Source organism: Sporisorium graminicola, chromosome SGRAM_22, assembly GCF_005498985.1.
Source record: "Sporisorium graminicola strain CBS 10092 chromosome SGRAM_22, whole genome shotgun sequence".
In the NCBI taxonomy this organism is placed as follows: Eukaryota; Fungi; Basidiomycota; class Ustilaginomycetes; order Ustilaginales; family Ustilaginaceae; genus Sporisorium; species Sporisorium graminicola.
The window spans coordinates 496,708-518,618 of NC_043731.1; the positions used below are offsets into that span (position 1 = coordinate 496,708).

At 57.1% G+C, this 21,911-nt stretch overlaps 7 protein-coding genes across 7 annotated transcripts; 4 read left to right on the plus strand and 3 right to left on the minus strand.

The window, feature by feature from the left end:
* Positions 1-82: 82 nt before the first annotated feature.
* EX895_003779 (uncharacterized protein) lies at positions 83-1,492 on the plus strand (the record flags this gene model as incomplete). Its single annotated transcript, XM_029884377.1, has 1 exon — positions 83-1,492. One exon carries the CDS (start codon positions 83-85, stop codon positions 1,490-1,492), a length of 1,410 nt encoding a protein of 469 aa, XP_029739087.1.
* Positions 1,493-1,600: 108 nt separating this feature from the next.
* Positions 1,601-2,131, minus strand: EX895_003780 (uncharacterized protein; the record flags this gene model as incomplete). The annotated part of the gene is made up of 1 exon (XM_029884378.1): positions 1,601-2,131. One exon carries the CDS (start codon positions 2,129-2,131, stop codon positions 1,601-1,603), a length of 531 nt encoding a protein of 176 aa, XP_029739088.1.
* Positions 2,132-2,792: 661 nt separating this feature from the next.
* EX895_003781 (uncharacterized protein) lies at positions 2,793-9,212 on the minus strand (the record flags this gene model as incomplete). Its single annotated transcript, XM_029884379.1, has 1 exon — positions 2,793-9,212. The coding sequence occupies one exon, from the start codon at positions 9,210-9,212 to the stop codon at positions 2,793-2,795; it is 6,420 nt and encodes a 2,139-aa protein (XP_029739089.1).
* A 1,097-nt stretch (positions 9,213-10,309) lies between these two features.
* Positions 10,310-13,345, plus strand: EX895_003782 (uncharacterized protein; the record flags this gene model as incomplete). The annotated part of the gene is made up of 1 exon (XM_029884380.1): positions 10,310-13,345. The coding sequence occupies one exon, from the start codon at positions 10,310-10,312 to the stop codon at positions 13,343-13,345; it is 3,036 nt and encodes a 1,011-aa protein (XP_029739090.1).
* Positions 13,346-13,739: 394 nt separating this feature from the next.
* On the plus strand, positions 13,740-15,911 carry EX895_003783 (uncharacterized protein; the record flags this gene model as incomplete). Its single annotated transcript, XM_029884381.1, has 1 exon — positions 13,740-15,911. One exon carries the CDS (start codon positions 13,740-13,742, stop codon positions 15,909-15,911), a length of 2,172 nt encoding a protein of 723 aa, XP_029739091.1.
* Positions 15,912-16,014: 103 nt separating this feature from the next.
* Positions 16,015-18,024, minus strand: EX895_003784 (uncharacterized protein; the record flags this gene model as incomplete). The annotated part of the gene is made up of 2 exons (XM_029884382.1): positions 16,015-16,105; positions 16,187-18,024. 2 exons carry the CDS (start codon positions 18,022-18,024, stop codon positions 16,015-16,017), a joined length of 1,929 nt encoding a protein of 642 aa, XP_029739092.1.
* Positions 18,025-18,333: 309 nt separating this feature from the next.
* On the plus strand, positions 18,334-19,404 carry EX895_003785 (uncharacterized protein; the record flags this gene model as incomplete). Its single annotated transcript, XM_029884383.1, has 1 exon — positions 18,334-19,404. One exon carries the CDS (start codon positions 18,334-18,336, stop codon positions 19,402-19,404), a length of 1,071 nt encoding a protein of 356 aa, XP_029739093.1.
* Positions 19,405-21,911: the final 2,507 nt, after the last annotated feature.

The window sequence follows — 21,911 nt, forward strand, 5'->3', positions numbered from 1 at the left end:
CCAACTGTGTTCGCGGTTCTCCTCACTCACTTCATCCTCCCTAGCATTCCGACCCGACAGAGCTTCCAGTCGCCTCGCAATTATGGCGGAGCACGATCTATCCGCCCTAGATGGCCTACTGGAAGAACTCGATATCGAAGAACGCGGCAATGAAGATCCCCGTGCAGCCAAGCTCAAGGCTCTCTTCGAAAAGGCCAAAGCAGAGTACACCGCCAAGATCGACGTTCCTACTTGGTATATCTCGTCGCATACAAGTGGTGCTCCTTTTGATGCCGATGCGTTCAAGGTGCCGAGCCCAAAAGAACTCCTCGCTCGACGCAAAGCCGACCGCACAGGATCAACCAACCAGGAATGGACCGTGAGCTACCTTTACAATCAGCGGCATTTTGAGCTGTGTCTTTCGTACGTGGCGTCGTTTGCTGTGTCGATGGGCATCGACTTTCCCTTCGGCGCAGAAGCAGAGAAACGCCTCAATCAGGAGCACGACAGCTCGCAACTAGCCCTGCGTCGGACCAAGCAAGAACGCGAGCTGAGCAAGAACTGGGGGATCATCAAGGACGTCATTGACGCAGGCGTGCGTTCGCTCCTCACCTTGCTACGAGGCCCCACTATTCCAGCCACGATCGATGCCTGGATACCACATTGCGCCGAAGGAGATGGCTGTCAATTTGGCAAGGTCGGCCTTGATGTTTTGGGCAGCGGCTTCCTCACCTTTTGCATGCGCGAGGTTCGCGTCGGAGCAGGAGACAGTCGATCTGGGTACTCGGGCATGGTCATCCCTCCAGTCGATGGGAATGCACGACCGAAAGTGGATATGGACAAGGTGCAATTGCAGAATTGGACGGTCACGCACGGTCTTGCCCTGACAGCTGGCGACTTGGCCCTCGAACTTGGGCTCTACCGTACAGCCATCGAAGCACACACACTGTTTCTCGCCTGTCGCGGGCAGATGTGGCGTGTCCTTCTCGCACTCGCTCACGAATTGTCGTGCTACCACCAGCAGCTCATTGACCAAGACAAGGCAACCGCGCAAGCTCGAACCTCCCTCAGGATTGTGGCTCAAGCCGCAATCGTCTCGGCACTGCAAGCCGTCCCCCGACGCCGTCGACTCGAAATCGCCGACTCGATCCTCTCACAGCACCGCGTCATCCCCGCTGCTTGGATCGACGAAGTGCTGCATCCTGACTACACGCAGCTCTCTCCGTTCGATGACGAAGACCAACTGCTGTTCAACGGCCTTCTTGCACCTCTCGACTCGGGGTGGTCGATGTTGCCTGAAGAAATCGGCATCGCCCTCGTCAAGGTCGTGTTTGCGAAGAAGAGCGGCCTGCTTGCGATTTATTCGAAGTTCCCCGCCTACATGCGGGAATACACGCAGCGGCTAGGCGATGCTGCCGCCAACAAGGATGGCGCCGCCCAGTGGACGGGCGATCTGGATGCAGCCGATGAAGAGGAAGTCGAAAACGGTCCTCGAAGCGTTCGGACACTTTGAAGTGATATTCTACGTCTGCGCGCACTGTAACACATACTCACATACATATACCCACGCCCACCTCAGGTCTCGAATACTGTACATTACATCTATCCACCGCATCTGCATTCAGCGAATCAAGTTCTTGATCTCCCCCAACTCGAATCCAGCCGCCTTAACCACCGGAGCCCGCAGACTCGCCTCTTCCGCCGCGAGATGCGGCAACAACACCTTCTTCAACTCGTCGACAAGGCCGACCATCTTGGCGTGGTCAAACACATCCACAAGCTCTTCACCACTCTTGAGCTTGCCCGTCCTCAGGTTCCTGCCTACCTGCTCGACGTACTTTTCCAAGTTCTCGAGCGCATCGTGCATCTGAGCGTGCTCCTTGGTGTGTTGACTCGACTGTGCAAATTGCGGCAGTTTCTTGGCGAGCGTGGGGAAGATGAAGCGTTCTTCGATGGTGTGGTGCGTATCGAGGGACCTGCAGAGCGATGCGGAGAGGTAGAGCAAGTTGGCAAGATTGTTGACTTTGTTCTTGCCGGGCGCGCTAGGGGACAACGTGGTGAGGATTGCCGACATCTGAGAGACAGAGTGGCGGAAGTGCTCGTGGAACGGCAGCATGCCTCGGTACAAGCAGTCCCAGGGATCGGAGCTCATCGTAGATGGTGTCAGGGTGTGTTGATGCCGTTGCTGTTGTGGTGTTCCGTGTGGTAGTGAAGGTACTGGAAATCGCTGACTAGGTTGACTGAAAAAGTAGCGAGACGGTTGGATGGTCGATTGGAACGAAGGTGTTGTGGCGAGTCGTGAAACCAGTGCCGGTATTTGTATCGATGCGCCTGCGACGAGAAGCAAGCTCAGCCCCAGCTGGCAGTATCGCGTTTTGATGAAGTGCGGCAGTTTGAGCAAAGGACACGTCTGTGAGTGTCGACTGAAGGTGTGTTGCAAAGGAAGGTGGAAGGTTATGGCCATGCGGATTGAAATCACCGACTCGACGACAAATTCGCCACTCGTGAGTGGTTCCAGATTTCTCTCGGACTTAATTGAGATTCTCACTTTGAGGATCGTTCCGCGACCCGCGGTTGACCCCCGTCCTCTTCTGCAAGATTGGCGTAGATGCTATGGATCGCCAATGCGGCTCACCGGCGTCCTGCCTTGCCAGTCAGTGGTATGTCGACCCCGCAGCCAATTGAGATATGATTGCTTACAGCTCGACAATGAAAGCCAATCTCGGAGGAACAAGTGGGATTCACTTCATATAATATTAAAATAATAAAAATACAGCAGACAGATCGTGTCCGGATTTTCAGCTTTATGTCCGTTACGACACGGGCGTACGGTCAAAGCGATGGCTCTGCACCAGCTCGTCCGCCTCCTCGATCTCATCCTCGTCCACCAGCAAGCCATCGATCCAATTGAGCTTCGGACATGCCATTGCCAACAACCCTCTGTGCAGCACCCTCCGCTCGTAAAACACTTTCGGCAGCGTCCTTACAAACCTTGCATCCGCGGCCAAAAATAGGCTCGAGTAGCTGGTCCCGTCCGCCGCGGCCCTCTTCGCCGTCTCCCTCTCCAGCGCATCCTTAGCCAAGGTAGCATTCGGATCGATCGCGTAGTCTGCCAGCGGAGGTCGACGCTTATGAAAGTGCGACTTCTCTCCCAGCTCGATCTGTTGGCGCTGCGCTTCCGCCTCACGTCGACGTTCGCTGGCTGCCAAATCCGGCTGCACAATTTGCGCGTTGGGCACAGGCGGCAGCCACGCGGCTGCCATTGCATCCATGTCGTGACTGCTGCCGCCCTCCTCGCCTCGATGTGCGGGGGTAGCAGACGGGGCAATCAGAGGAGCGTACAAACCAAGGGTGCACGGGTTGGTGCGACAATCGAGAACCTGAAGCTCCGAAAGGGCGCGCACCGCCGTGATGATCGCCTTGCTCTTTTTGACCCGGCATCCAATCAAACTCAGTCGCTTGAGTCTGTGCATCCCGGCAAGATTGGGTAGCGTCGAGATGAGATTGTGGTCCAGATTGAGTGAGCGCAGGTTGGGCGCAACTTGGGCCAGATCTTCTGGCAATTGCATCAGTTGGCAAGCTGACAGCTCGAGGTAGACCAAATTCAGGAAGCGAAGTGGCTGTACCAGCGGGGGCTGCGCTGCAAGAGGCGCGGCGATTGGTTTGCGAACCTCCGCTGGCATACTGGTCGTCGAGATGCCCTGCGGGAACGCGTTGCCCGACAAAAACAATCGGCGGACATCCCGCAGCTGGTCAGCAGGCCAAGCGACAGCAGCCTCGGCCTGTTGTCGCATGCTGAGATTGTCAAGGTTCTCGAGCTGGTCCAGATTGTCGATGCGGTCGAGGTCGCAGTAATCCGCGTACAGTGTTCGCAGTCGTTTCGCTGGCGCCACGTCGAGCGTCTGCAGATGCACGTTACCACTGACCCTCAGCACGCGCAACCTAGGCATGACAGGCGACAGGTCGACCATGTTGAGCTCATTGTGATCGATGTTGAGCGACTTGAGACGACGCATCAGAGACAACCCGCGGATCGAGATGAGCTGGTTGTGGGATGCGTCGAGCGTCTCCAAGCCCGCCCACTGCGTCGTGGCCAGATTGATGCCCTTGAGCCGATTGCCAGACAAGCTGACGTGTGCCAGGCTACGAATCCTATCGATGCCATCCAGCGAAGTGATCGCGTTGCCGTCGGCTTTCAGCGTGTGCAGGTGCTTGAGGCAGCTGAGATGCGTGAGCGAGTCAATCTGATTGCCGCTGATGTCGAGTTCTTCGAGATGCAATAAGTGACCGAACGAGGCCATCGAAGTGAGACGGTTCTGGGCTACATTGAGCACACGTACCGAGGCTGGAATACCTGTCAAGTACGACAACTCGTTGTTGCGCAAGTCAACCTCCTCAAGCACCGGCAGGAACTCCTTGAGGCGCACGCACGACTCGAGACGGCGGCGGCTCAAGTCGATCGTCTGTAGCTCGTCCCAGCCGGGCTCCCACGGCTCGACGTCCGTGATGGCTTCCAACACCTTGTCATGGGCAAAGTTGAAAGACGCATCGGTCAAAAGCGTCATGTCTGGGTAGCCATGGAGCTCGTCGTACGTTTCCTCCTGCTGCCAGCTATGATCCTCGCTGCCGTCGTCGTTCTCGTCGTGTCGGGTTTTGCGCGGTCGCCTAAGGGTGCGGTAAGACCAGTGAGATCGGTTTGCACTTGCGTCTCGCATCTTGGAAGGAGTCAGGGCACCAGCAGTCAAGACAGCTGTGTCATCGCCAAGAGTCAAGTCGGCCAGCATCTTGAGTGCGCTTGAAATTGCCTGCGTGCGACCGTCTTCCGGGCCGGCTTCCGCATCCTCGGTTGCTTCGAGCGACGATGGAGCCTTTTGCACTGAAGCTCTGACCTGCGAGAACGGAGCTAAACCTAGATCTCGTCCACGTGTGGCCGGCGGTGGGTCAGCAAAACTGATCGTTCGATTGGGTGTTCCGCCGCCTGCACCAGAGTTACTAGAAGCGTTGTGCGAGCCTGCGTTCGGACGTCTCGCAGCATCACTGCGGAAGGCGGCAGGCTGTTTGAGAATCGACTTGGGTGTCGAGATGGAAGAGACCGAGGCCCTGGGAGTTGGCGTACCGAGATGCTGATGGGCGGCGCGACGGTCAGGCGTTGCGAACCCGTGTGCGTTTGCGCTTTCGCGAGCTCGTTTTGAGCGTGCAGGTTGAGCTTGGCCATCGCTAAGGTTGTATGTGGGGGAGATGGGTCGTTGCAAGGGGGCCTCGACTCGACCGTCGGATCCATGCCGTCCGTAGCTCGAGGGATGACTGCTGACGCTCGAATCTGGACTGTAGGTGACGACATTTCGCAGCGAAGAGCTCGACCTCGGCACCGTATTTGATGACAACGGGCGTGGAGCCAGTCGCTTCGGTGTCACGCTTCCGGATGCAGCACTGAGGTTCGACATCTGTGCCCCATCCTGTGTATGCGTCTTGGTCTTGGGGAGCGAGCCCCTCGCTTGCGGCTGCTGAGACGATGTTGCAGTTGCGGTGGCTCGATTCAGCTGTCGCGACTCGCGGGTCGAGACAAACATATGCGACTTGACCGGTTTCGGGGTGGATTCGTCCCCTGCCTCCGCGGCACCAGAGATCGAGGCAGGAGCGTGGGAGCTCTGCCCGAAGCTCTCAAAGTCTCTAAATGGGTCGCTCGAGTCGCTCAGCTTGCCGTCGGCAGCACTCACGTTGTTGCCCGAGAGGTTGCCAAGACGCTGCTGGAACGAACTGGCGTGGGCGCCGGGCTGGGCTCGCGCTTGCTGCTCCTCTGCCGACTCGGAGAAGACGTCAAGACTCTTTGAAAACTCGGCAGAAGCTTCTGGAATGGGAGGGATGGGCGTCTTGCTCGTCGGCATCCCTTCGACAATCTCGTTTCGAGAGCCTGCCGCTGAACGTAGGTCCTCTTGCGACGAACGAGACCTCGGCACCTTTTCCCAGCGATGCAGTTCTTTATTGAAGGTCAGCTTGCCCCGACCCAGGCTTTCGATCTCCTGCTCGGGAATCTGGCTGATGTTGAAGAGGCTGCCAGTACGAGTGATCGTAGCACCTTTTCCACCGAGATCCGAGATGGTCAGCTGCGAGCCAGCGTCGCCCGAAACCGTTCGAGCCCCGCTCGGGTCGACCAAGGTATGGGAGGAAGCGGTACGGTCTCCACGTCTAGCGGGCTGGTTGGCCTCTTCTAAGCCCATGCTCGCAGCCGTCGGTTGGGTAGGCAGGGCTAGCAAGGAGGACGCGCGAGCCATGGAGGCACGGTCTGGAACTTTGTTGCGCAGTTCAGCGGCAGAGGCAATGTTGCGTAGCACTCTCGACGGGTCGGCCAGCGGCGGATCAGGTATGCGCTCGGAATCGTACAAGACGATGCCATCTTGGAAGCGACGCGTGTTCCCGTCTTGCTCAGTACGCAATCCGGACCTATCGGACAGCACACTGTCGTCAACTTCAGAATCGTCTTCCGAGGCGTCGTGGCCGCGACGTTGACGTCGCGCTGATATCGCGTCCAGCGTCGGTTCGTGCAGAGTGATCATTTGCGGTCTCTGAATAGTACGAGGCTCTTCCGTCGAAATCTGCTCGTTTGCATCTGCTCTCGCCTGAGCATGCAACAGCCGTCTTCGTGCGATGCGATCTTCCAGCTGGCGTATCTGCTCGTCTCGATAAGCAATAGCTTCTTCGGCCAGTTTGACAGGCTGCCATGAGTCGCCCGGTGCAACGTCTCGGCCTTCAAATTCTCTTCGCACTTCATCTTCGGCGATGGCACTGGCACTGATACGACGTAGCAGCTTGCGCGGAGAGTCTTCCCGATTGGCCAGCGCAGCCATGCGTCGCGATAGCGACGCTCGAGACTTGAGTGTTGAGGACATGGGAATGTCGTTCGAGCTAGACTCGGTGATGAAGGACGAGTCGGGCGGCAGCCTGCGTGAGACCAGGCGCTGTGGGCTTCCCTGCTCGATGGCAGAGGGGACCACATCTTCACGAGCGGCAGCATGATGCTGCGATGGGCGCTTCCTGTGGCCCAGGCCGACCGAGCGGCGAGGTCTTGCCGGAGATGTAGGCGAAGCAGCAGGGGAAGCATCTGCTTTGCCCTGATGGAAAGACGCCTGCTGTGTCCTTTCGATGCCATTGCCAGACGACTCGTCCTCCTCGGTTGCCCACTCTGGGGACATATCTGGCCCCGAGGATTGACCCCTGACTGCATCTTGTAGCGCGCTCATGAAGTCGGTTGACTCCCTGACGTAGTCGACAATGGGTGGACGCGTAGAGTTAGAAGCTTGCGTGTTACTGAGTGGTTGTGCGGATGCCTTTGTGTCACCGAGGGAGGAATGAGCCGGAGCTGAAGTGCCTACCATAGGCATGGACATGAGATCTCCACCCAAAACCTTGCGAGGCTTTACGTCGAGACGCAGACGTTTGCGCTCGCGTTCGATGTCGACAACTCGTCCAGGTTGCTGAGCAGCCGAGGGTGTTCGTTCGTTGACCATGTCTTCGAGCTTGGCTCGAGTGACGGCATCATCATAGTTGAACTTGAAAAGACGCATTGGCGTGTGCGGTGTAGGAGGGCCTGAAGCAAGGCCCAAGTCGGCAGCAGCTGAAGCAGGGCGTGCCAACGCCGTGGCGTGCGTTCCATTGGGGTGCAGATTCTGCATGTTTTGCATAGATCGCGACGGGACCATGCCGCGAGAAGCTTGCAGACGGCTCTGCACGGATGCGTGAGGGCTTTGGAAAGTAAAGGGAGTGCTTGGCACACCAAGGTTCGCGACCGTGCGAGGCTCACCTGCGCTTTCCACTGCTTGAAATGGTGATGAATTCGAAGCAGGTGCGTCCGCATCATGGTCGATGGGCGGGCTTTGCTCTTCCGCTGCCTGAGCTGGCGGCGTAGCACTTTGCCGTGCCTCTGCGGTCTCGGGCTGCTTGTTGCCAGTCGGCGCATCTGGAATTGTGAAAGGATGAAGGGCTTCCATGATGTTCTGTAGAGGCTTTTCGGGGGGTGTGGGTGTCTTGAACATGGTCTGAAGCTTCATCGGGGTGAACATGTCACCACCCAAAGCGGTAGCCGCTTTGCGATTCTGTCCGTTCTGGCCCTTTGTCGGACTTTGCCAAACGGGACGCAGGATTGGTGGCAATGAGGAAGCATCTGCTTTGTGAATGAAAGTGCCTTTGGCGCTGGACGCGTTAGAAGCGGCTGTTGGAGACCGGGCATCATGTTGAGATACAGCTCTAGATTGCTGAGCGGTCTGCATATTTGTGATACGAGAATTCTCTGCGAGGGAGCCACGTGCGCTTTCGAAGTCGTCTGGTGCCGATTCATTGGGGTCCGACTCGGACTGAGAGTCGGAATCGGACTCGGACTCGGACCAGATGGTGCTGTTACCCTCGTCGTTCTCTGCGTTGGAACGACGAAGACGATTTCGGCGATTCTGGTGACTGGGTAGGCGGAGCGAAGGGGTGGACGGTCCAGCTTGAAGCGAGCTGATGGCTCCTGCCGCTCGCGGAGTGGGAAGACCAGTAGCTGAGGGCCTTGCTTTGAGCAAAGCACGACGCGCCTGATGACGAGCTGCAGAAAAAGCAGGATCGGGAAGTGCACCAGATAGAGCTGCGATGCTGTCAGGTCTCGAAGCCAATGAAGGAGTGGCTGAAAACCCAAGAGGAGCTGCAGGGCCGACTGGCGACCGCGGTCGTGCAGGCGACTGCGCTCTTACTGAGGCAGAGGCAGCAGAGGCGGTGGCAGCGTCGCCAGCAGGTGCATCGCCTTTGGTCGGAGTCGCTTGCTCCTGGGCATTCTCTTCTGGCCATGACTCGTCGAGGTCGTCTGTCATCCAATCTGGCCGATTTGTTGATGGTGCAGGCGCTTGTTGTGAAGAAACAGACGGAACAAGAGCTGTTGACGTCTTGTTGTGGACAGACTCGTCCCAGATGGAGCTGACGGTCTCGTCACCATCTGCACTTTGAGCGTGATCTGGGGGTGTGCCCGCCGTTTTTCCTTGCACGCTCGAAAAGTTGGAGTCAACCGAGGGAGGTTTCCGCGGAGAAGAAGGGTCTTCTTGCATGTGGGATGCGGGGCGCTCCGTGGCAGTGCTGGCTGCAGATGGGGAGCGCGAGTCGTGGTGAGCATTCGCAGAAGCAGCAACGGAGTCGAAACCGGTAAGGGTGGTGGAAGTCTCGACGCCAGCTGACGCCGAGACGAAGGAAGTGAGCTGTTCGGGGTCCATGTTGTATGGAGTGAGGCAAAGAGTGTGGAAGCAATTGCAGTGTACGAGAAGGGTCCTTTTCGGTCTAGTTGCGTGCGATGGATGGGAAGGCGATACGATTGACTACAGACGCGACGACGACATTGGAGGCCACGAGGAGCTCGGTAGCTGGGATACTGCTCCGTGGGATTTGCTGCGTGTCAAGATAAAACGCGATTGCCGGGGTATAAGGGGGAAGGACGTTGGCCAAATCGAACGTCTCTCGAAAGATAAATGGTATAGACAGAACGACAGAGAGAATGAATGGTAGAAGGAGCAAGGGTCAGATAAACTGCGGAGAAGCAGCAGCAGCAGGTTGCTTGTCTGTCTGTCGGATCGGAGCTAAAAAGCGTCTCAAGGCTGTCACGACGGAACGAGAGTCGAAAAGCTCGTGTAAAGAGCACGTCGAGCAGCGAGAAAGCTCATAACCAACACCAAACAGCAGCAGCAACGGCAGAAGCTCGAAAATCTCATAAAAGCTTTGCCGAACGCACTGCCAAGCTGCAGTCAGGCTTCCACCACCGAAAGCCTCTCAGAATGAGAGACCCTGCCGCTCGCTTTTTCGAACGTGCATCTGCCTCGACAACGCGTTGTCTTACTCGCTGGACCAATTTCGTCTGTTACTCTCAAGCACGTGACTCGAAGATGTCTTAACGCGTTCGTGTGCCAGGTTTTTTTTTTTTGGCTGGACGAAAGTGGAATTTAGTTTATTTTATTTTATATATTAGGAGGATCGCAGCGATGCAGCCTTTTGCCTTACATTGAAGAGAGGGAGAGAGCTTTCAGAGAGGTTGGCGCAGCTGCAGCGCCGCAAGTGTTGCTCTGCACAACGCGAGAGAGGCAATCGGGCGTGGAAGTTGATCTCCTCTCCCTTCACTCACTGCGTCAGTCCGAGCTTCTGCCATCCACCCTTGACATTCATACCATCCTCATCTACACTTCGCTATCCGGACTCGATCGTTCCCAAGTCAACTTGTTCACATCAGCATCGCATCGCACTCGACGTGTTGCTCTCACTTCACGTTCGTCGTAGGCCTTACTCACTCTCAGGGTGCAGATAGCATCCGCCGCTCAGCAGCATGGACGCGGCAGCTTTGGCAACCTTGCTCTCCGATTCAACACAAAAGCTGGTCAGCTTGCATTCACAGATCGGCCACCCACCCGGAGCGTTGCAAGGCGCACTCGATGCACTTCACCAAGCGCTCAAGACAGCGGTCGACGATCAGATTGGCAAAGTGCAACGAGAAGCGCAAGACTTGAGCGCAGAATGCTCTCGGATCGAAGCCGACAATGCGCACATCAAGAGAGCATTGGGCGACAAATCACACACTTCCAGTCCGTCCTTGCAGAATGCCGTCGGAAAGCGAATGGCCTCTGCTGCTTCACCGTCCGCTCCTGTTTCTGGATCAGCAGCGCCAACAGATTCCCAACCGCTCTTGCAGCGCCGATCACAACTGCAGATCGAACAGACGCGTCTCAAAGCATCCTACATCGCCAAAGAGGCTCAACTCGATCGGCTTTCGGCCAAACTCCAGACATACGTTCCGCTTCTGGGAACGTTTGTCAAGATTCCGCCAGACACTTCGCAGGATTCCGTCACCATCGAGGCTGCTCCTACCTCTGCCTTCCGCGATGTTTCGCAGCCAAGGATCGCTTTGTTCGAGGCGGAAATCATCCGATGCTCCAAGGAAGTCAACGCTAGATCAGAAAGGCTTCAAACCAGTTTGCTCGAAATCGTCCAGCTATGGTCTGAACTCAACCTCGAGCCCGCACAGCCTACAGCTCCCTCGGACGACCGTGTCTTTGACTCGGAGCAGCTCGGCGACGACATCGACTGTGGCGGAGCAACGCGCAGCTTCGATCGCGCTATTCTTTCCCACCTGCAGCTCGAACCCATTCACGATGACGAGACGCGCAAGTTCATCGGCGAGTTTGTCAGCACAGAACAACCCGAACGGCGCGACGGAGGCGCTACGCGTAGCAGTCAAGCGATCGACGACCTCCTCTCGGAAACGCCGACACGTGCTTCTCTCGGTGGTCAGCCAGCGAGGAACAGCGGAGATCTCGCCATGCAGCTATCATCAGCAAGCAAAGCAGCCACACCAGCTGCGCCCTCTCACATTCTCGAACCGTCCGAGGTCAATCTGGCCCGGGCCGCAAAGAAGCTGCAATGGCTCGAAGCAGAGAAGCACCGTCGCGAGATGCTCATCCAGGAGCTCTACGATGAGCTCAGCGAGCTCTGGGCCAAGTTTGACGTCCCCGAGGAAGAGATGGACGCCTTCGTCATGGATCACCGAGGCAGTACCATGGACGTCGTCGAAGCGTATCAGGCCGAGCTGGAAAAGATGAAGCAGCTCAAAGCACAGCACATGTCGCTCTTCATCACCAAGACGCGAGAACGCATTGCCACACTTTGGGACTCGCTCTTCCTCACCGACGAAGAGCGTCAAGCTTCCTTTCCTCCATTCTTCATCGACGTTTCTGCAGACGCTGATCCTAACCTGGACGAGCCGCTTCCCACCGACGAGATTCTTGCTTCGCATGAGCAGATGATCGATCTGCTGACCGAGCAGGTTCGCGTAAAGGCACCCGTCCTCAAGGTCATTGGTCGATACAAGGAACTCCTTGATGAGGCAAGGCAGCTTGACGAATCCGCTTCCGATGGATCGCGTCTGCTGGGCCGCTCCAACCGCGGCGACCCGGGCCGCCTCTTGCGCGAAGAAAAGATGCGCAAGCGCGTCAAGGTTCAGAAGCCAAAGATCGAGGCCGAGCTGCTTAAGGTAATTCCAGCATGGGAGGAAGAACATGGCGAGCCGTTCACTATCAATGGACTTCGCTACCTTGACGAGCTCCTGGAGCAGGTAGAAGGCTCCAAGGAGAACGCCGTCCGGAAGAGGACAAGGACCGTGTCAGGCGCTCAACTCACTGCTCCTCCCGTCAGCGCACCAGCGAGTGTAAGACGAGGTCCGCTCGGGCCTTCGGCATCATCCAACCGCGTTGCAGCCACGCCAATGCGGTCCATGACTCCGCATCAGGGTACCATCAAGAAGCCCAGGATCGCAGCAGCACCCGCCACTGTAGCAGCACCGTCAACGAGGACACCATCCGTAAGGCAAGGCGGCCTACCAGCATCCGCCTCCAGGATGGCTTCAGCTCGTGTTCCCATGTCAGCAGCACCTAAAGCACATCACGGCGGAGGCGCAGCCAGCATCCAGCGACCGGCATCGTCAATGGCAGGCGTCTACAGGACCGCGAGCAGCGCCTCGTACGCTGCGGGCCCCGGCAGCCCATCACGCATTCCTGGCCCGTCGCCCCATTTGGCGCCGAAACCGTTCGGCGCGGCACCATCTGTGCCCGGGTATGCCTCAGCTTACGGCGTCCGCAGTGTGACCACGGCATCTGTCGGTCTGGCAGCAAGGACGGTCAAGGCGCAGCGAGAGAGCTTTCGACCTCGTCCCTCGCTCGTAGCGAAGGTTCCTCGCAACGCCAACGTAGTGGGGAGTGGAGCATTAGCACGATCTGGAGGTGCAGTAATCTCTCCGGGCAGAGCCAGCAAATGGGGTGAGATGGGTCCTCCTCGCTGGCCTGCAGCTGGACAGCCCGCACATGCGCACCGCGACGTCTCTTGCATCTCGGCTAGCAGCTCAATCCACACTGACATCACCACTGTCATCCACCCAACTGCTGGCGGTACTGCACCGTCCACAAGAACAGCAGAGCCCGCCAAGAGGACTCGGCGCGCACCGTCCATGTCGCTCGAAGCATGTCTCGCCAACTTGGCAGCCACCTCTTCGCAGGGCAAAACACGGCTTGGCGAGGCAGGCCGCGATCTCGGCATCTCGTCCATCCGAAGCGTTTCCTCTTCAGACGACATTGTCAACCAGACCGAAGACGTGGGCGATCATGACAGCTGTGCGAGGGTGAGAGGCTGGAAGGACGGTCTGCGCATCGCCGGCGCTGGTTTGGAGGAGGACCTGGATGCAGCTGAAGTGATGGACACAGATGCAGCCCGGACCTTGCCTCGTTCAGGCAGCAGCAATTGGGAGTTGATGGGCGAAGCAGATTCGGATCCTGCCTACTATTCGCACGATGCGCATGCTGCTATGGCTGCATAGTTGCCCTCCTCATATACCCGGCTTGGTTCTTTGATTCTTCAGTTTCTCGTTGCTGTATTTTACCTTTTCATTCTTTGAATTTTGGAAGCTTGACCCATTTAGATCGGTGTGCGTGCAAGACGTGGTCCGCTGTGGTTCGGTCTGTCGGTCGTGTGGCTAGTCCGACTGTGCATCGTCAAGTGAGTGCCCGGCAGTTGAGCGGTGATGTCGAGATGTGGGGAAATGCGAAGAACGAGATTGGTCGTGACCGTGCGCACCACTCAAAACTCCGATATCCGAAATAGACTTGCCGACTCAATTTAGGTTTCGTCATGTCGGTTGAAGCTTTTAGCTCTCTATCACAATCCCCTTTGCCTCTATCATATCCACGGCCCTAACGAGCTGTCGTTGCACGATGAAGAGAGTCGGTCGCCTTGCAGCGCAAACACGCTCTGCTACAGTACCTAGATGGGCCACAGCCCCTGCAATCCTGAGTTCGACAGCCGCTTCCGGCGCTCTACCCTCACCACAGCAGCGAGGATACACGACTTCATCGTCGCCGACTGCAAAGTCGCACACGCACCATTATGCCGGCTCACGCAAGGGTAAAGAGCGATCGTTCCCAACGCTCGACGACAACCAAAGGAAGCTGACCGCTCTACCACCCCCAGGACTGCGGCTCTTGAGCAGCACGCCAGGTGCCGGGCCAGCACGACTTGGTATGGACTCAGAGGCGGACCTCGGTAGACACTTCTACCTCAACAAGGTACTCGAGCAGTGGGCGGCCAAGCCGGCGACGCGCATGACGTTGAGGCAGCTCATCTTCTTCGGCCGCACTCTGGGTCGCGATCGAGAAAAGATTCTCAAGAGCGCCAACTACGTCCGGCAGGAGTTGCCCGTACGCATCGCACACCGTATTCGAGACCTGCAGGCGCTACCGTTCGTGGTGATGACGAACCAGCATCTTGAGGATGTCTACCAAAAGTACTGGTCTGCGTTCGAAACGTTCCGCAGGTTCCCGCACATCAAGTCGATGGACGACAACGAGAAATTCTGCAACTTGTTGAGGGGGCTATTGGACGATCATCTCACCATCATCCCTTCGCTGACGATCGGTATTGTCGAATCATCGCACCACCTGCAGCCGCAGCAGCTGGACAAGTTCATGGAGCGCATGCTCAGGTCGCGCATCTCGAGACGTGTGTTGGCCGAACAGCATATCGCGCTCACCGAAGCGTTGGACGATCCGTTCCACTTTTTCAACGAGCCGGTGCGCAGGCAGGAGGAGGGCGAAGACGAAGCTTCGGACCTCGACCACAGCGAAGATGCGGTGGGCGACCATGTTGGTATCATCTACACACGGCTCAGTGTCGCGAGCGTGGTAAACAAGGGCATCAAGCTTCTTACGCAGATGTTTGCCAGTATGTCAGATGGGGCGGCGGAGCGGATTCCAAGGGTGGAGGTGGATGGAGATCTTCGGGCGAGGTTTGCATATATTCCAGAGCATCTGGAGTACATTGTGTTCGAGCTGCTCAAGAATGCGATGCGAGCGACGATCCGGAAGCACGCTGGGGAGAAGAGTGCTGGGGTGGTGAAGGTTACGATTGTCGAGGGACCGCCGGAAGAGGATCTGATTATCAGGATCTCGGATTCGGGTGGGGGGCTACCGGATCTTATCACACAGCTGTCGTCGCCTTCTCGGGCAGCAGCGGCCTTGGCGAAGCCGGTTTCCAAACCGACATTTGCGACCAGCAGCAGCCCGGCGAGTGGAGATGCCACTGGAAGCGAGGCCAGTCTGCAGACCGAACAACAGTACCCCATCCCCTTCCCGGACATGGGCCACATCGGTGGATATCCGCCACGAGGGTCCCGAGCGCGCCTGCTGCACCCGGACGACGAGACGATCCCGGTAACGCTTTCGGACGAACGCGTGCCGTCACCGATGGGCGTCGACGCAGCGTCCTTCTACGCCGAACCCTGGGCGGAGGCGTCCCTACCCTCGTCACGCATGTGGGCAGCCCGCGGCGGCGTCGGCTCAGCGGGCGGCGTCGGCGGCTCCACCCCACCCAACGAGTTCGGCACCGTCGGCACCTCGACGTCGTCCTCAGCAGCAGAAGGCTACTCGGACCCGCTCATCGACGCGCTGTGCTCGTTCAGCAACGTCCGCAAGCGGCTCGAGATCGAAGCGCACGCCTCCACCGCCTCCCTTACATCCTCCGCCTCCACCGCGTCGGCGTTCTACGGCCTTCCCTCGTCGTCGTCTTCGACCGAACTCAACTCAGCAGGCCTGGGCACGCGCGACCGCTTCGACGCACTCAAGTCGATCGGCAAGTTCAAGGGCACCGTCACGGAGCAGGTCCCACCCAAGTCGTCGCGCAAGTTTCAGGCGATGGAGGGCACGGGTCCTGCAGCGCTGCATACGGAGCAGGTCGAGACGGGGCTGGGCTTGCCTATGGCAAAAGTGTACTGTGACTTTTTCGGTGGAAGTCTGAGCTTTAGGAGCTTGGACGGGCATTCGACGGACATCTATGTGCGCCTGCCGAAGCTGGGCACAAACAAGGAGACAATTGAGGAGATTGTACTGTAATTTCCAATGCAGCTGTTCAGAGCGAAGTGGCGCAGAGTGTGTGGCTGCGAGATTGCGGTGCGAAGCGATCGAAGGGGAGAACAATTGCATTGAAGGTCGAGAATCACGATTCGAGTCGACGCTGGTGAACACGCTCCAGCTTGTCGAGTACATCCTCGCGCTCTCGCACCAGGTGGAAGAGCGTCAGTTCGAGTCTGTAACACACAAACAGCAAACTTGTCAGCATGTCGAGAAGCAACCTGTTACTCCTCATCTAGATCACTCGGCAGACTTACTCTCGTTTGCGCTGAGCCTGAGCCTTCACCAACGCCCTCGACGTATTACGATTCGTCTCACGCAGCAACTCTGCATCGCGCAGTTGGTGCTGCTCATGCAACGCAGCTGTGGGCGCAGCCGGCGTGGACAGAAGTGGCTGCGTCGGGTCCACAGCCTTCGCATCCTTCAAGTCGTGCAGTCGCATGCCGGCGTAGTAGCTCGCCGGAACGATTGCGAGCGCCGTAAACGCCGCGATCCAGTTGCGCCGGGGTAGTCGGGGTCGTGCGCCCGCAGAAGAACCAGGTGGAGGAGTTTGACGCAGCACGGCTGAGGTGGTGAGCGTACGTTGAGGCGGAGCAGGCGTGGAGCTAGATGTGGATGAGCGTGGGCTGAAGCGGTGAAGGAAGGTTTGTGCTGAAAAGGAGGGGGGCAGTGTTGTCGACAAGCGGTTGCGGAGCTGTTGGGCGGCAGGCAAAGAGGAGGTGAGTTGTGGAATGCGCGACTCGATATAGTCGGCGAGTGACGCTGAGAGTTCGTCCTTCTTGATGTCGGCTTTGCTCTTCGGTGCCACTTCGTCCAATTGAACTCCAGAGCGAATCGATGGACGGAGTGCGGTTGAAGACGGAGATGCGAGTGTCGACGTCTCTGCAGATGTGACGGCGAGGATCGTTCTTCTGCCGTGTCGAGGCTGCGGTTGAATACCTGCTTCGCGAACGCCAAATTCCAGGCCTTTGATCATAACGTTCCAACCATCCCGCAGATTGGTCGAGACCCATACGAGGGGTCGACTGCTCAGCACCCGAACAACGAGAGAGGCGATGCGCGGCGGTAGAGGCCGAACGAGTGCTGCGATAAGTAGCACGCCGAGGCTTGGCTCGACCGGTGATGCTGCTGGTACACGTTCACCCGTGTAGGCGAAGCGCGCCTCGTTGTCTTCCAAAGGACTCGTAGTCATCTTCGCCGCTTGTACATCGGATGCAGCAGCAAGCGTCTGCCAGTCCACCGGCGAGATGGACGTAGTCTTGTACAGGGACAGCAGACCCGGTTGGCCCGGCTGGAAGCCCTTGGTGATGAGGTATGATGTGACGCGCGATTCGAGTTTACGCATCATGGCGTTTAGCCGGCCTTCGTACGCCCAGATGCCTGTCGTCAGCACCGAGATGCACTGCGCAGCTGGTATGGATGTCTTTGCTGGCTCCGCAGTGTCAATTCCTAGCTTTCTCCTCCTGCGCGAGAGCTCGTCGTTCATTCGGTGTGCGACGACCACATCAGTCATAGTTCGGTCGCCGACGAGCAGGATGCTCCCATACCCATTCTCGTCCGCTGGCACCTGCGACTTTAACGCTTTCCGCCTCTCTCGTAGGTACTGTTTGGTCTGTCGACTGGGACCTGCTTCGATCGAGCCGGAACCGGGCGGCATGTGCTGCGCCTGAGCAAGTGTGGTCTCTCGATCGTGAGACAGCGCGACAAAGTATTCCAGCGCTTCAGTGGCGCATCCCATGGCGGGTTTCTTGTATCTGTGACACAATACAGGGACATTGAGAGCGCGGCTGAGCGACTCAGCTCCCAAGCCAGAGGGATCGTCCGAGGAACCGCTCGAATTACTGACGATGAGGATGTTTTCTCGTCCAAACACGCGCTGACAGCGTTGCCACGCTTCTGCGATGGTTGACTCAAGCACGTCGGAGTGCGGTGCTGTGAGGCAGTTGTCTTTGTCAAAGACGAGGAAGCGCACGCCGTTGGCGTGGAGCGCGTCCCAGTCGAGATGACGGATGTCGGGCACTTGGACGTGCGGAATCACCAACGACGGGCGGAAGACGACTGCGAGGATCGCAGCTACTCCGGCGGGGTTGCCCATTACGGCTTGCTTGCACCAAGGGTGGATGCTCCGAGCTGGTTGTTGTGTGATGAGAATGACGAACAGATGGAGAGACTGATCAGTTAGTGTTGGTCCGAAATACTCCTTTGAGAAGTGGAATAGGATTTACAGTAGGCAGTCGGAACTCGGCTTTCCTTTCCTCCTTTTTCTTCGCCTGAATTTTTGGTTTTGTTTTTGTTGTGGAGAAATTTGACGCTTTTTTTTCGAGGAAAGTTCTTGTTGCGGTTTCCTCAATCATCTTTCATCACCATCACAGCATCCGGAGACCACCTTGCTACCTGCTCAAAAATGTCTGCCGGCACCGCTCTGAGCAAGGCTGGACCCTCTGCCTCGAAGGATAAGAACGCCAAGCGAACCAGAAAAAGGTCGAGGAACAAGAAGCGAACCACCCAAGTGGAAGACGACGACAGCAGCAGCAGCAGTAGCAGTGGTGACAGCGACGACGAAGAAGAGCCCAAGCCCAAAGCTGCACCAGTCGGAGCCCCCAAGCTGTTTTCAAAGAAGCTAGAATCAGACTCTGATTCCGACTCTGATGATGACGAGGAGGGCAAAGACGACGGAGGAGAGGGTGATGCGAAACGAAAAAGGAAGCGCAAGCGCACCACAAAGAAGAAGACTGCAGAAGAATCTGCTAAGGTCGCCGCAGCTCCAGCAGCTACTACCACCACCCCAACCACGCCGGCTCCAAGACCAGTGACTCTCTCTCCGAATCAGATCGGACCTGATCCCAACTCGGATCTGCGTTTGAGCGATCAAGCCAAGCAGGCGATCCAGTACGCCCAAGTCTACACGAAGGACAAGTCGCAATGGAAATTCAACAAGGCCAAACAGAATTGGCTGCTACGAAATGCACTCTCTGTGCCACCCGCCGACTATGATGCAGTTTTGGCTCGAAAGCAGGGCGAAGGCAAGGATGCCGAAGATGGCGCAAAGGAGGAGGACGGAGAAGAGGCGGAAGAAGGCGAGAATTTTGTCCCCGACGACTTTGTGGCGGTTGTCACTGCCTATCTCACAAGCGTGATGGGTGGCGCTCGACAAAGGCTAATCGAGTCGCTTCGGGAGGCGCTCAACGCTCCCGCGGTTCAAGTGGCGCCGATCCAGTCCGACGCTGCTGACGATGCCGCCAAGGTAGCCAACGCCACTAATGAACAGAGCACCGATGCAGCAGCAAACGGTACAGCAGCCCCCACCACCCCCACCTCCAAGTCGGTCTCATTTGGCAACCTGGCTCTCGAGTCGGAAAGAAAGGAAGAGGCGGTTGAAGCGGCAGGACTTCCCACAGGCACTGATCCTCGAGCTGTAGAGCTGCGCAGAACACGAGCGACACAGATGCTTCAGCAGATGGGCGAGGCGTTGTGATGCAATTGCTGAACAAAAAGATGATTTGCACTAACCCACGACAAGCGTCTGTATTACTGAAGAGTCCAGTCGAATATGATCGGATCTTCAACACCACTCTTTTGACGGTCGCTGAGCGGTTTGCAGATGTCTGGCATTCCACGTTCGATGTGCGGATCAACCGTGCACACGCTGTTTATGAAGGGGGAAATACGAGTCAGTCTTCTATCGATGCGGTTCTCGCCCTCACCCTTGTGTTTCGGGTTACTCACCCCGTGTAATTGCCCTCCTTCGGGTTCTTAGGGTCGAAGTTGGACATTGGAACGATGCAGCAATCTGTCCAGTGTGAACCGGGACAGCCAGAGGGCGGAAGAAACCCCTTGGGTTCGGCGTACTTGAATTGGCATCGCGGAGCTGAAGCGTTGACTATAGGAGCTGCGCTACACGCAAGCACAAAGGTGATGAGCATCGAGGTTTGCATCGCGGAACGGGTCTTTCGATGAAGAGGCGTCGTTTGAACGAATCTTGCACTAGAGAGAGTCAAGTGGAAATAGAGTTGTTCCAGAACAGGCGAAAGTCCACCTTGGTCGCCTTACATCACCAGGAATCTTCCAATCAAAGGCGTGTTTTGGCTGTGAAGTACATCTTACCCTAGTTGAGAATGTCTTCACACAAGGATCGTCGAATGACTGTATTTGCGTGCGTCATCCACTCGTCTGTGACTTCTGGTGGGCCCAAGCGCAAAAAACGCCCCCACGAGCAAGTGGTGTGGAGACTTCTTGGCTGATCGGTGGAACGTCACATGGACAGAATGGCGTGGGAACGAACTCGTGCCACAGTCTGTTCCGCACAAATGTCATTTGAACTCCATCATACGGCTGTGGGAAAGAGTTTGCTGCGGACAGACTCGGAGCTTCCGACTCTGCCAGCTCTCACATGCTTTTCTCGACATTCGATGCGCTCATACAATCACGCGTGGGAGCCGCCCAATTGTGCCCTCCGTCTCAATCAAGGACCGGTCTCACCGCCAGAGATGATGAGCCGCAGTAGACGACGTATAAGAATCTTGCACCCATCAGCCTTCCTGCATTACCACTCAGTCATGCCCACTCCCCCACTTGTGCCCCTTGCCCCTTGAGTCAACAGATCTGTCTTGGCACAATGGGGGACCTTGTATCCACTTCTTGGCCACGTTCACCCACCGGCCCCCCACCATCCTTCGCTCTGCTGCAGCAACACCTCAAGTTGCTCCGGAATGACATTGCCGAGCTCACGGCTAAAGCTGAGGCGGCTGCCGAGCGAACCGCGCGCGTTTTGCAAAGCCTCCGATCTCAGGAAGGAGCGGATCTGGGCAGCCCAAATGAACTCGGTTCACAGGAGAACAAGCTTACCTTGACTCTTCAAGACCATCCCTTTGCCAGATTCAACTACCACGACAATATTCAAGCACATCCCTCTGATTCTACATCGGTTGCCAGTCAGTCTGCGAGAGCGACCGATCGGGCTGCTGCGAATCTTGTGCGTCATGGTACCGAATCCCCCATGAAGCGCGCTTGCCATGCGATGGCGTTCGGTCCTGTCGCTTGTCCCTTATCCACCAAAGCCCCACTCTATTCGACCTACGAGCAGTCTCGCATCTTCTTGGAGGTCACTGTTGCCGTGAAGAGCGAGGAGACTCGAGCAGCTCAATGCGCTGTTGTCGAGGTGAGCCCATTGCACCCCTAGCACACTTCAAACAGGACTTTCTGATAAATTGCAGCGTCATACTGGATTTACAGGGGAGGATCGCGAAACTGACCGCTCAGGTCGCTGAAGCGACATCTATCGACGTGTGCTTATCAATAGCCCGTCAGATCGTAGCCTACCTGCGCTTTCTTAATCTCGGTACGTCGTCCCGTCGTCAATTGCCCTCTGCAAGCTTGTGAGAAGTAATGTAACTCGCATCATGTAGTACATCAAAGTCGGTAAAAGGCTGACTGGAACAGAATCCGTCGGCTGTTCTTTCTTTTGCGCATCAAGAACGCGTAAGGCGGTTCATTTACGAGCAGACTCGGCATGTTCCACAACACTGCACTGTATGGTGGGGCATGCCGAGCTTCATTGTCGAGCAAGCGCTTGCACAAAGGAGTCTGGCTCAAGAGGTGAGTTCTGCTGATTGATGATAGCCAAGGTCACTGCCGGAAAGCTGCCACCTTACTCAAATTGACCTCTGTCGGCAATGCCACCAGCGAAACGACCCGATGCTTGATGGTATCGTAGCGCTCGTGCTTATCCACTTTGGCGTCTTCAAACTGAAGGCGAGCGACTCTCAAACTCAGCACCACACGAGCAAAGGTAGAACTTCCAGTCGAAAGCGCCTTGCTGCGCTGTTGAGGCGGATGGTAGCACTCAGGCCTGATCCGGAACAGGTCCACTCTCTCGTCAGCGTCGACGAATCTTCTTGCCGAATTCCGGCTCTGTCTGTCGAGGCTCTGATAGCGGTTACTGAGCTGTGTCTACAAGGCGTGTTCGGTGGTGCCACTCTTTGC